Here is a 12,187-nt window from a genome sequence, read left to right on the forward strand (position 1 = left end):
GGGGAACCAGTGCAAATCCACAGCCTGCAGGTTCCCAGCCCCCCCGAATCGCGGCGGGGGGGCGAAGTTTTGCCCGCGACAGAAGAAAAGTTTTTTTCTGCGCCTTTGGAGCATGCTCCGACGGAACCCCCTCCCCCGCCTCGCTGCTCTCAGGGGGGAGGTGAGTTGGCTCCACCGCCCGAGCCGGAGCCGCGGGCCCCACCCCAACCCGCCCCGCAGGAGGTGCCAGTCCCCGCGGCCCCTCCCGCGGCACCGCCTCAGCCCGGACCGGACCCGTCGCCTCCAGCGGAGTTAGTCGGCGTTCCCGTGGTAGAAGCACCGCCTCCCGCGGCTTCGCCCGAGTTGCTAGGCGACACACTCGACAGCAATCGCCAAGAGCTCGCGACTGCGCTGCCGCTCCCGAAGCAAAGTGAGACAACAGTGCAGGCGGCACCAGTGGGCGCGGGCTCCGCGCCCCTGCCGCCCCCCGCGGCTGTCCCGCCGCCTCCCGTGTCGGCTCCGCCGGCTTTGCTGTCTGCGCCCGCGATGCAGCTTCCGGTACCCGGAGAAGACGCGGCTGCTGTCCCCAGCCCGGCGGGGGTCGATGCCGCGCCGCCCGCGCCGGTCGAATCCGCGTTCGACCCTCCAGCAGAGCCCGTGAGGGCTCCGAACGCGGCGGCTCCGCCTTCGCCTGCCACGCCAGTGGAGGAGGCTGAGGTTGAGAACCACCAAGCGGAACCATCATTGGAGCCGCCCGTGGCCCCGCCGCTCCCCGCGGCGGCCACCGCGGCGCCTGCGATCAGCCTGGATTCCCCCCCGAGCTTTTCGGGCTGTCCCGAGGCTGCCCCTGCGGGGGGAGCTGGGACAGGGGAAGGGGATGCCGGTCTGCCCCTCCGTGGGGGGGTTGTGGCTCGACAGCTGATTGCGGGCTCAGCCCGTCTGCCTGCTTTCAAACTCAGCGTTTTTCGCGGGCCGGTTCGGGTTTGGTTCGGAGGTTCCCGTTGGGGGTTGGAATGCCTGACTCCCCCTGCGCACCCCAGCACCGTGGGGGAGGTGGCTCCTGAGCCTTCTGCTTCTGGTCCCCAGCCCGCAGGGAGTGGGGGTGGTACCGAGGGGCAGAAAGGAGGAACACCTTTTGCATTTGCGTTGCAGAGGCAGGAGAAACAGTGGAAAGTGAGCGTCGCTCAATTGCTCTGGGGACAAAGCACCCCCAGATCTGGGGTGATGATCCCTGGGAAAGCTTCTCTTCCCCAGCTGCTGGTGTGCACCGGTTCAGAGGGGATGAAGCGTTCGGTCACTCGTGCTGCCCAGGCATTGGCAGCAGAGTGCCGGGTTGTGAGACCACAGAGCCCGCTCCGCGGGCCGGGTCTGGGCCGTTTGGCTCGGTTCCCTGGGCCAGGGCCTCCGCCCGGCCAGCGGCTGTTTGGTTCGGGGGCTTTGCTTCCCCTGTCAGGACCTGGGCCACCGTTCTGTAGGCCAGGTCTGGGGTCCCTGTTCCTTCCACGAGGGCCAGGGCCCCCGCAGAGCCTCAGTGGCTCCTCTCTGCTGCTGCTCTTTGGTCCAAAAAAAAAAAAAAAAAAAAAAAAAAAAAAAAAAAAAAAAAAAAAAAATTAAATAAAAAGAGTTGAAAGAGCTAGCAGCTCAAAAAGCGTTGAAAAGCCAAGCAAGCCTGTTTCAGGACCAAAAGGGACTTTCAGCGATGTCAGAGAGGAACATCTTCAGTTTGGACTTTCCCTGAAACTCAGCTGTTTGGACTTGAAGCAATGAACTTTCTTTTCATTGTTTTTGCATTTTCTTATATCTTAAGATTGTTTTGGTGTGTGATGTAATTTGATGTTTTGCAGGTGAAGAATTTCCCTGACGGTTCCACATCAGCACTGATTGATGTTTTGATTGGCAACATTAAGCCTCTCAGGTGCTTGTTCTTTCCTCTGCATGGCCCAGCAGATGAAATTGCAAACACTTTTCCTTTTAATTTATTTAAAATAAAAAGGGTGAGATGTCACCGACATGTTTTAGGAAAAATCCTTTCCTTAGGATTTTTCCCTCCTGAGAAGCTGAGAGGCCTCAGGAACAAACTGTAAACAATTCTTATCTGCTGCTGTGGAATGCAACAGGGGGAATCTGTGATTGGTCTCATCTGGTTGTTTGGAATTAACGCCCAATCACAGTTCACCTGTCCAGACTGTCTCGGTGAGAGACAAGCCTTTGTTATTCCTTCCTTTCCTATTCTTAGCTTAGCCTTCTGATGAAATCTTTTCTCTCTGTTCTTTTAGTATAGTTTTAATATATTTTCTATCATAAAATAATAAACCTAGCTTGCTGATACATGGAGTCAACTTTCTCGTCTCTTCCCTCATCCTGGGACCCTTGTGGACAATACTACACTAACTTTCCATATAATGTGCTAAATTGTAGGAGGAAGCACAAGGTTTTCCCATCCCACAGAACAAATTTCACTGGGAATACTCACATAGATCACACGGCTTGGGGAACCTGATGTACTTGAAGCAGGTACAGAAATAATACTCTCAGAGGAAGTCCTAGTTTCCTATGGCAGGAGAAGTGAAATGGATAGGAAATACAGGAGAGTCAAAGATAATATAACAGTTATTTCAAAGACATTTAATTTAATTCAATCTCTACCACTCAAAAATTACGTATTATAGCGAGTTCAAAACATGGAGTTTACAATAAAAGGACACTTGCAGACAATCAATTTAACCTTTTAAAAGTGCAGGAATTGTTTTACACATGGCTTTCTTATCCCTGCTCTTCAAAATAAAATGTCCCAGAGCATATCTGGGGTGCCAGGGCAGCCTTTGGGCACTATCAGAGACAGTTACAAGACAATAGAGTGGCAACATTTTTACTCCAAAGTTCTGCCATCAAACCATTTACATTGTGACTGAAACATGTCACACTGCCATGCCATTCACCCACAGTGAACACAACATGGAAAAGGACCTGGAGAATGATTATTTAAGACAGACAGTCTAATTAAACACATCTTCTGCATCATTAAAGCACTTTTCAGTTTTCCAGAACTTGTGTAAATGACATGAAAGTGTCACTGATACACTGATGTCATGTACAAACCATATTTCTCTTTCATGAGGTCCTTACAGGACACTCAAAGCAAAAGAGAAGAATAACTTTAGAAAATTATGCTATTCCAATGTTTTGAACCCTGTTAAAAGTCAAATGACAGTTTTGGATTAAGCTCAGGATTCCCAGATAGCTCAGGATTCCTCAGGGTTTATTTCTGTGTCCTGAGCATGGTCATGGGCATCTGGCCCAAGGCAGCCGTGCTGGAGCAGAGGGGTTGGACAAGATGACCTCCAGAGGTTCCCTTGGAGCTCTGAGTCTTTCCAAGGGCAGACAAGGGGTGAGCGCTGTTTTCCTGACACCCCCTTGGAAGAGGCCAATCACAGCTTTCCATTGGCACAAGGTCACTGGAGCCCCCAGCATGAGCCTTGCACATTTCCAGTAACCTCTCTGAACTGCCCAAGTGGAAACCAGTAACAGGTGGTGTTCTTCAAGGGTCCTCACAGGGAGCAGGAATGGTTAATATCTCCCTCCATGACCCAGACAGGGGGATTGAGCACATCCTTGGCAGACCTAGAGATGGCAGTGAGCCATGTGGTGGGGACAACACGCTAGAGGGAAGGGATGCCATCCACAGGGATCCTGATAAGCTTGGGAAGTGGGGCCATGCAAACCTCATGAAACTCAGCAAGGCCAAGTGCAAGGTCCTGCACCTGGGTCAGGGCACTCTCCAGTACCACCTCCACAAACTGGGCAGTGAAGGGAGGAGGAGTTGGAGGATACTGGTGGCTAAGGAATTGGATATGAGACAGCCCACATCTCACACATGCTCTTTATTCTCTTCATGATCCATTAACCCTTTTAGCATCCCCATCCACACCTGCTCCACATCATCTCCCAGCTTTTTCAATAAAACCTCACACTTTTGTTGACTCTATTGCCTGTTAGTCCATTTTCTGTACTACACATTTTTCTTCTTCTTCCACCTACCTCTTTTCCCTATATGCCTTTTTATAAACCTTACTTTCCCTTGCTGCTTTGATTTCTCCTTTTCCAGAGTCCTCCCTTCTGCTTAAAATCTCACTCTCCCATCATCTTTCTTTATGCTGTCACTCTCTTTCACAACTTCTTTTTCCCCTCCACTTCATCTTCAAAGTTTTGGAGCATGCTGCCACTTTCTCCTTTTGCCTTTGTCACCTACTTTAATTACATGCTGTTCATATATCTATATATAGGAAGATAACTTAAAAACAACAAACTGCAAGGTCGAACAGTAAATTTCTCAAGCAGTAGATCTCACTCCAGACTTTACAAGTTATGTTGGAAAGTTCATTATTACTCTCTTAAAAATGGCATCCTTCCTTCTGGTTTTATTTTTTCAATAATGAACATAAAGATCAGAAAATAGGAAAAACTCCAGGAAAAAGAAAAAACTGCTAGGCTCAGGAAAATTATTTGATATTCAAAAGTTGTCATAAACAACACCAAGCAATCACTTCTCAAACACAAAAACTACAGCCAAGATCCTTTAGAGCAAAGCCCAAACAAATTTTTTTTTTTCAAGCTGTAATTCAGTCAAAGTTGGACTTTCTGACACACCAGATTTAACAATCTTTTTATGGATGCTGCCTGCTGTTCTGACTTGTCCCATGTGCCTTCCTGCAAGCCCTGAACCAAAGCAGAACTTTTCTGAACAAGGGTACCAAGGGTACCACTTGGGGCATCAGAGAACATCAGAAGTGAAAAACCCACACTTGGCCTCTACATTAAATGAGATAGTTGTAACTCATTCCCACCACTTCAGAAGGATCATTAATTTTTCATGTCCTAGGGACAGCTTATTTATCTGCTCATCTTCTGCCAGAATTCCCCCTTTTCCCCTTGCACACAGAGAGGTGCACAATCATCCAACTTAAGGAGGTACTTAAAGCCAGAGACTAAATTAAATTGTGGCTGGCTTGACAACATTTTATAAACAAATAATGAAACAGAAACTCCAAGGATTTTTTTTTTTGGTAAAAACAAATCAAGTGAAAGTCCTCTGATCTTTTAAGTTCAGAGCCACATGAGAAGAGGTCATGAATTGATAACATCATAATCAGACAGAAGTTAAAAATTAACTTTTTTTTTCTTATGCATATTTTTACATTTTTACTTATTCAGATTATAATATATATAGAAAACTCTTAGGTCAACATTCTCCTTTATCTATAGCTTTAATCACTGATTAAAAGCAGAGTATTTATATTACATGATTACATTTCATTAGCCAGCTGGATTCCTATAATTTAAAATTTAAAATTGCAAATCCTTCCATCCATGCCTGCTGCTGCTGTTGCAAAACAAAAAAAAACAAAAAAAAAAAAAAAAAAACCACCAAACTAAAAAAAAACAACAAAAAACCCAAAAAACCGGATAGAGAATAATATGGCAATCAAGTAACATTGGGTAAAAAATACAGGTTTTTTACCTTGTTTTTTTCTTCAGCCTTTGCAGCCTGTCTACAAACTGGATGCCAAATGGATGTTCCTGCAAAGTAAATTTAAAGTTCTGCTTAATTCAGTTCCACAATAAGAACCTTCAAAAAGTTGAAAATAAGAATCTTATTAAACCCTCCCATAGGGTTTTATAAGATGTAGGTTGCTGACTACTTCCCCTGCTAGTGCAGGATACTTTCAGAGATCAAAGCCTCTCAATCCCTGTGAGCCTGATCACAGACATTTATAAGACTTCAGAAAGCTACATGTACCTCAATATGGCAGGTCAGCATCAAAATCTGAGTCCTAAGAAGCATTATATGGGATCTCTGGAGCTCCACCAGTCCAACCTGCTCAGGGAGGTCCCATTAGAGCAGGCAGGGCTGTGTCCAGCTGGGCTTTGCCTCTGTTCCATGGTAACTTTTTTCTTTAGATATAGTTGGCATATCCTACACTCCTGTAATACATATTCTTGTAGCAGTCAGGCTTGGCTCATAGACAGTAGCATGCCATGGTGGGATGGAATTGTACAAAGCACTGTGCCATGTAACCCCAGCTGAACATCCAGTCTGTCTATCATTTATTCACTGTTCCAATCTTGCACTTCTGTCATGTTTGTCTCTTGTAAATCAGCTAAGGAACTGCATAAACTCAGGGGAATGTCCATGTGGAGGAGGCAGGAGATACCAAATGAACCGATTCTCTCTTGCATACAGGTACTGAAACGAGGATCTTAACGAGACGCAAGTAAACCATGAGTGTGAGGCAGAAACTTGAATAGTTTTGCACTAGTCACAATCTTTCAAAAAGTTGAACGTGATGTTTGAAATAGTAGAAGGGGAATGTGCATAATGATATAAAATAAAATAGTTATTTGCAAGTCTTAATAGTAAGAAGAAACCTTTATGATTTTGCCAGTCTGAGTTCAGACACGCCACAGATTAAAGCTCCAGAGGTAAACAATGTGAGTGCACTACAACTTCTGCCTGACTAAACTGGAATCTGAGAACCTCTGCATAATAAATACTTAATGTTTGGACTGGGTGGGGAGTATCAAGAAGAGTTATTGGAAATGCTTTGTTTTCACAGCAGTTTGATAGTTTTCTAACTAGTGGATTTTGGAAACAAGATAGAAGCAGAGTCTATTTCCCAGAAGACAGATGGAGATCATTAGAATTTATTTCACAAAAATAACCCAGATGAACCCAGACTCTTGCAGTAAGAGTACCTATAAGAGAAGACTAGATAAATTATGTTTACTAAGTTACTGGGTTTTTCTGTTACTAAATGACAAAGAAACATTTTTATAGCACCTTTAAATTTAATGCTAAGTTCTCTTCAACTTACAAGTGGATTTGAGCTTCCCCATTTGTCCCATAAATTGCTTCAAATTATCCCAATGGATTTAAGAAGTATTTAGATTACTTTTTCTTTTTTTTTTTTTTTTTAAACTACCCCTGTCTATAGCCAAGCAACACTGTTTGGGAAGCTTTTTCACACTGAATAAAAAACGTCCTTTCACCCAAAAGCTGTGTGTTGGATGACCACTGAAGATTTCTGCTAAGGAACATACAACACCTAAAGTAACTTTACAGTAGTTTATTAAGTGGATGAAGAACATGTTATAAAACCCTGGGCTTCAACATTCTTTATAATTTAACAGTTTATGCAGTCCAAATAACTGATCATTGATCTTTCCTGGTGTAAATACCAGTTTCTAATGGAAACTGCTCTCCATGTGAAGACAAAAAGGGTATGACAGGAAGCTGGTGTAAACACTCCATGCATCAGAAAATACAGTAAAATGGATCCAAATTAAGAGAACCTGAGCATACCTTACTATTATCAGAACTAATTATCAGAACAAAACCTAACAAATATCCACCCTTATAACAAATGGAACTTAAAAAGAAGATTGACTTGCAAAAAAGTTTCAGAAGGTTTGAAATCTAGAAACAAATTTGTAGTCTGATGTACTTTTTTAAAGCATTGATTAATTATGGGGTTTTAGCACAGCTAAGACCCTTTTCAAGTGGAAGAACTGCAGTATTTTATGGCTCCTGAGGTAAAATTCATGAGCACAGACAAGTATCACTATGTCCTTTATTGAGCTAGTTCTTGTTACAAACCAAAGTGACAATAAAATTGTCCTTTAAAATAAAGTACTAAACCATAATTAGATCTTACTGAGACCACTGCTGTGTTCTAAATAAAGTCTAACTTTTCCAGTTTAAGGAAAAATTTCCAAGTACACTTCTAGAAAACCATGGACAATTGAGAAGCTGTAAACACAGATCTGGGCGGGCATGTGATTTTAGGATAATACACCAGCCGTGCAGTTCCCACATCCTACTGAGCTTCTCTTTTCCGTTTTCCTTTGAAAAGATATTGCCAGTCAAAGACATATACAAAAGCCTTTATTTTCTCTGGTGTTTTCCCCTGTATTTAACTCTATAAGCAGTTTTTGATCAGTTTAGCAGAGCTAGAAGTTGCTACATATGAAGGATTTCAGCTCATATTTATGTTAAATGACTTTTTTTCCCATTGCATACTAAAGTATTACACAAGTCATTCTGTAACACTGAATTTCTCCTGTGCAAGCCTATGGTGTGGGCAAGAGACCCAAGTGTAACTGTTTTATCTTTTTGTTTGTTTGATTTACCTTGCAGATACATTTCTTCTCCTTCTGCAAACATCTGATTGCACCTGACACATCGTGCGCAGGTTGGGTGATAATGCTTCTCTCCTGCCTGACCAGAAAGAAGGTACAGATGATTAATATTGATCAATTTTGCAGTTTTTCTTTCATTCTCTTGAATATGAGTAATTTAATTAGTTAATGACTATTAGTTCAACAGTCTCCTACAACCACAATGCTGATCTGTCATTCTAGACAATTCATGCTTTAAAATGTAATTATGGTCTTGCCTACACAAAGCAAAAAATGTTCATGTGCAAAAGTTAAGTCTCTGAATTTACAGGACAGAAACAAATTTATGCAATGAACACATTTTCCCTGTAAACCAAGTGCAGGATAGCTTAGGACTTACCTATATGGATTTACGAGGTCATAACCCTGAGCACAGATTTGCAGCTCATATGTTCATCATGCATCAACTGAATACATAATCTTAATGCTCAACAAATACCATTCTGTGCAAGGAATGTTTGCAGCTGCTTTGAAAGTGTCTTGCAGGTAAATTGTACAAAAGAGTTCCATGAGGAATGAGTGTAGCCTGCCTATAGGACAGTAAGTCCAGAGGAGGCACCTTTGGGTAATGTGCACCCACGCTCTCACACGGACACGCCAAAAATTTTGCCATCTGTTCAGAGATTAATCCATATAATTTAATACCACCATTTTCATTGACTGGAAAGAGAACAGGACTGAGCCCTCAATTTGCTCAGAACTGCTTGGTAACTTACCAATTTTCATATATTTAAATTCTCAATTACCTACAACATTGGCTTGAGCCAGTGACAAAAAGCACTCATGGAGCTGTGCTCTGCTGGGTGAGAAACATGGACCAGTCCCTCCAAACTGCACTCCCATTCCATCTTTCAGATGGCACTCACAAAACAGAGTTCAAAGTCTCAAAGACAGCTCTTGCACTTGTTCCCAGCATTCTTCACTCTTCAAAATCCCTATGGAACTGAAAGCCAGATCTTGGCATCTCCTGTCTCCTCTTTGACACCACATTCTTCCATGCTAGACAGAATTGCCCACAGTTTAAATGGCTTAAGTCAATGCCTTCTCCACCAGGAACAAAAACCAGGAGACCAAGTAACTCTACAGCTTAGAGCTAAAGTAAACTAGGTTTAACTTAAGATTAAGATAAACCTGACTTTATTAGAAATTCTCCTGAAGTTAAAAAAATGCAAATGTTGGTCCATGTAGAATATCTCATAACCTGCTCACCTGAAAAACACTGAAAGTGCTACTAGCACTGGGGATGCCTTTAAGAAACTGCTATCAACTATTTCCCCACTGCCTTCAGCATGTAAATAGGCTCTCACAGCACTGCAAATCCCCTTCTGTTAATCTAGAAATTTAGCCAAGTCAAAAAGGTGACTTTTCTAACTCTTATCCACTGAATTTCAAAGCTTTCAGAGGCATTTACATTGAAGAATGTAATCTGCGTGTGGGGGCTATTTTGCCATTTGCAGTACCAATCACAGGAATGCAGTAAATCTACATTAAAGAATCTCCTGTTCCACTGCATCTGTGTTAACTTGATTCACTCCTGAAAACTGCTGCAGCATTTCAGGTTGGCAATAAAGCCAACACTTCACATCAGAATTGCCATTTTGAAAACAGCTCTGCTCCAGCTCACTCTTTTTATGCTGTCATTTGTGCAGATTTCAGAGTGATTTTTGCAATTTTAGACATGGAAGATGGTCAATAATATCTGTGATAACACCTTTAAAGTACCAGACCACAAAGTATCAGCATTGAGCTTAAACTTCTGGTTTAAAATTGCTTGCCCTAGTGCAGGTGTTTAAGCACAGAAGAGTATTTAATTGTCACCAGACAAACTTATGTTTGGCATATCAAATTGAAAAGAAATACAATTTCCCTTGGAAGTGCACAAGCATTGCTAATGGAATGCATAACCTCAATAACTCAACTGATTTAGCAGAGACTATTATTCTTTAAGGGAATTAAATTACTTCTTTGCTAAAATAAACTGCCAGGACAGATTCTCAGATAACCTGGATGCATCACAGAACAAAGTCTATTTCCCCAAATTCAACAGCAGAACCAAAAATATAATTTTAGTTCACTTAGTAAATTCACTTGCATAGTCAGTAATATCAACTAGGTACAGGATGGCACAGAAAGACCTCTTTTATGACACAGACACAACTGTAAGAGAAAAATCAGGGGAGGAAAGTATAGTGATCCTTTTGCTGATGATCACACCAGGAGAACTCCAATGGATTTTGCATAAGTATCACTGAATTAAAATGGCACAAACTCAAAAATTTCCATATAAGTCTAAGTGCTGACAGTGACTTTTGTTGCCCCTTTTAAATTTTTTTTATTTTTTCCTTCTTCCAATCAAAGCACAGAAGACAAGACATAGCAGACACTTCAACACTTGGAAGTATTTAAATAAGACCACACCATATTTCTAAATGAGAGGTGCTAGCTGAACCTGAGGCTAGGCAGCTGATGCAGGAATTAACTAATACTAGTTATTAATATGTATATGCAGTTACCCTGATTAGATATCATAAACTATATTCAAACCTAGGACCTAAGTCTGAATCACAGAGTCCCTGGGGTAAATCCCAAGGAGGCTTTCACCAGTGCCCCTTTCTCCTGTCCTTTCAACTTCAGGGTCTTGGTCTCACAGATGAACAACTGGTTCCAGCAGAACCCAGCTATTTTATAAACTTAGGGCAACAAATATTGTATGTTTTTGGTTCAGTTGTAATAAAGGCCTAATCATTTTTTCTCTTCTTGCTTATATTGATGTGGGGTAGTTCAAGGCAGCAAACAAATTGCTAACCATATGGTTACTTCTTCTTTGCACAGTTTGAAAGCTTAGTTTGACAGATTGTTGTCTCAGTGTTTAATAAAACACCAACACACTCAGAGCACAGAAGAAGTAACATTCATCACTGAGACATCTCTTACAGTTCAAGTGATAGTTTCCAAAAAACCTCCTCAATATCCTACACTTGCTTCAAGACTGCACCAGGTCTTTGTGCCCAGGAATCCAGATGTGAAGATAGTATTATTGGGAAGCTGAACTTGAAGACTAATTTTCAGCTGAGATTACCTCAAACCTGAATAGCAAAGTGTGTCCTTAGTAATAATACAGTACATATACCAACAATTTAATTTTTCTTCAAGTGACCATGAACCAGCTTCCCACAATCACCAAGCTGCACTCTTAGAGCACAATTTAAATGGAGTCAAAACAGTCCTCAACACCCTGAGCCAAAGTATTATGAGTTACCTCTTTCCCTTTAGGTATTAGAGACTCCTTTGAATGTGAAGCCTCCCCTGCAGGAGGAGCCTTCTGGGCTGATCAACATGAGGAATGATGTTTACCTGGGCTGATCAACACGGACTTCCTGCAGTCCTTGCCCTGAGCACAGGGACCATCTCAGTGTTGCTACCTGTCCCACAGTACACTGACAAACTTCACTTCACTTAAAGCCAGACCAGAGAGCTCTGCAACAAAGTACATACAACCACCTTTTCTCATTTCTCATAACTTGAGGGCTCGAACTAAGTAAAAGGAGAATTAAGCTGATGTGACAAATGTGAATTGCATAGTTCAAAGCACAATTTGGAGACAGGAAGGGGTGTTACTCAAAAGTCTTCAGAACAGTATGATCACCAGGCCTGGAAAACATGAAGCACTAGCAAAACTAGAGTAGTTCATTCCAAAAGGAATAACCTTAAGTAGTTAAATTTGAGTTTTAAATTAGCTGTCATCACCCAGGAAAAGTATATTGCATTACTGCAGACAGCTCAGCAAAAACTCTGCTCATTTTCTGGCTATGGCTGCCATAAGTGATGAAGTGGTAGAATATATAAAAGATGATATGCACAATAACTGTAACTCTACCACAATGACATTGCTTGTCTGATGTCTCATGCTGTTTCTAGAAGTGTGACTGATATAATTTTTTACTGCAGCTGATGAGCGACAATTGACACACAA

At 42.3% G+C, this 12,187-nt stretch overlaps 1 protein-coding gene across 12 annotated transcripts in view; it reads right to left on the bottom strand.

Moving 5' to 3' along the window:
- Positions 1–12,187, bottom strand: part of ABLIM2 (actin binding LIM protein family member 2) — a 131,316-nt gene that overhangs the window by 45,594 nt on the left and 73,535 nt on the right. For all 12 annotated transcript variants that reach the window (XM_059845241.1, XM_059845240.1, XM_059845238.1 and 9 more), the window contains exons 7-9: positions 8,167–8,254; positions 5,498–5,556; positions 2,453–2,530 (exon numbers count right to left, since the gene is read on the bottom strand). In XM_059845241.1, coding sequence (XP_059701224.1) covers positions 2,453–2,530; positions 5,498–5,556; positions 8,167–8,254 — 225 coding nt within the window. The remainder of the gene's footprint in view (positions 1–2,452; positions 2,531–5,497; positions 5,557–8,166; positions 8,255–12,187) is intronic.

This window comes from Haemorhous mexicanus, chromosome 4, assembly GCF_027477595.1.
Source record: "Haemorhous mexicanus isolate bHaeMex1 chromosome 4, bHaeMex1.pri, whole genome shotgun sequence".
NCBI lineage: Eukaryota > Metazoa > Chordata > Aves > Passeriformes > Fringillidae > Haemorhous > Haemorhous mexicanus.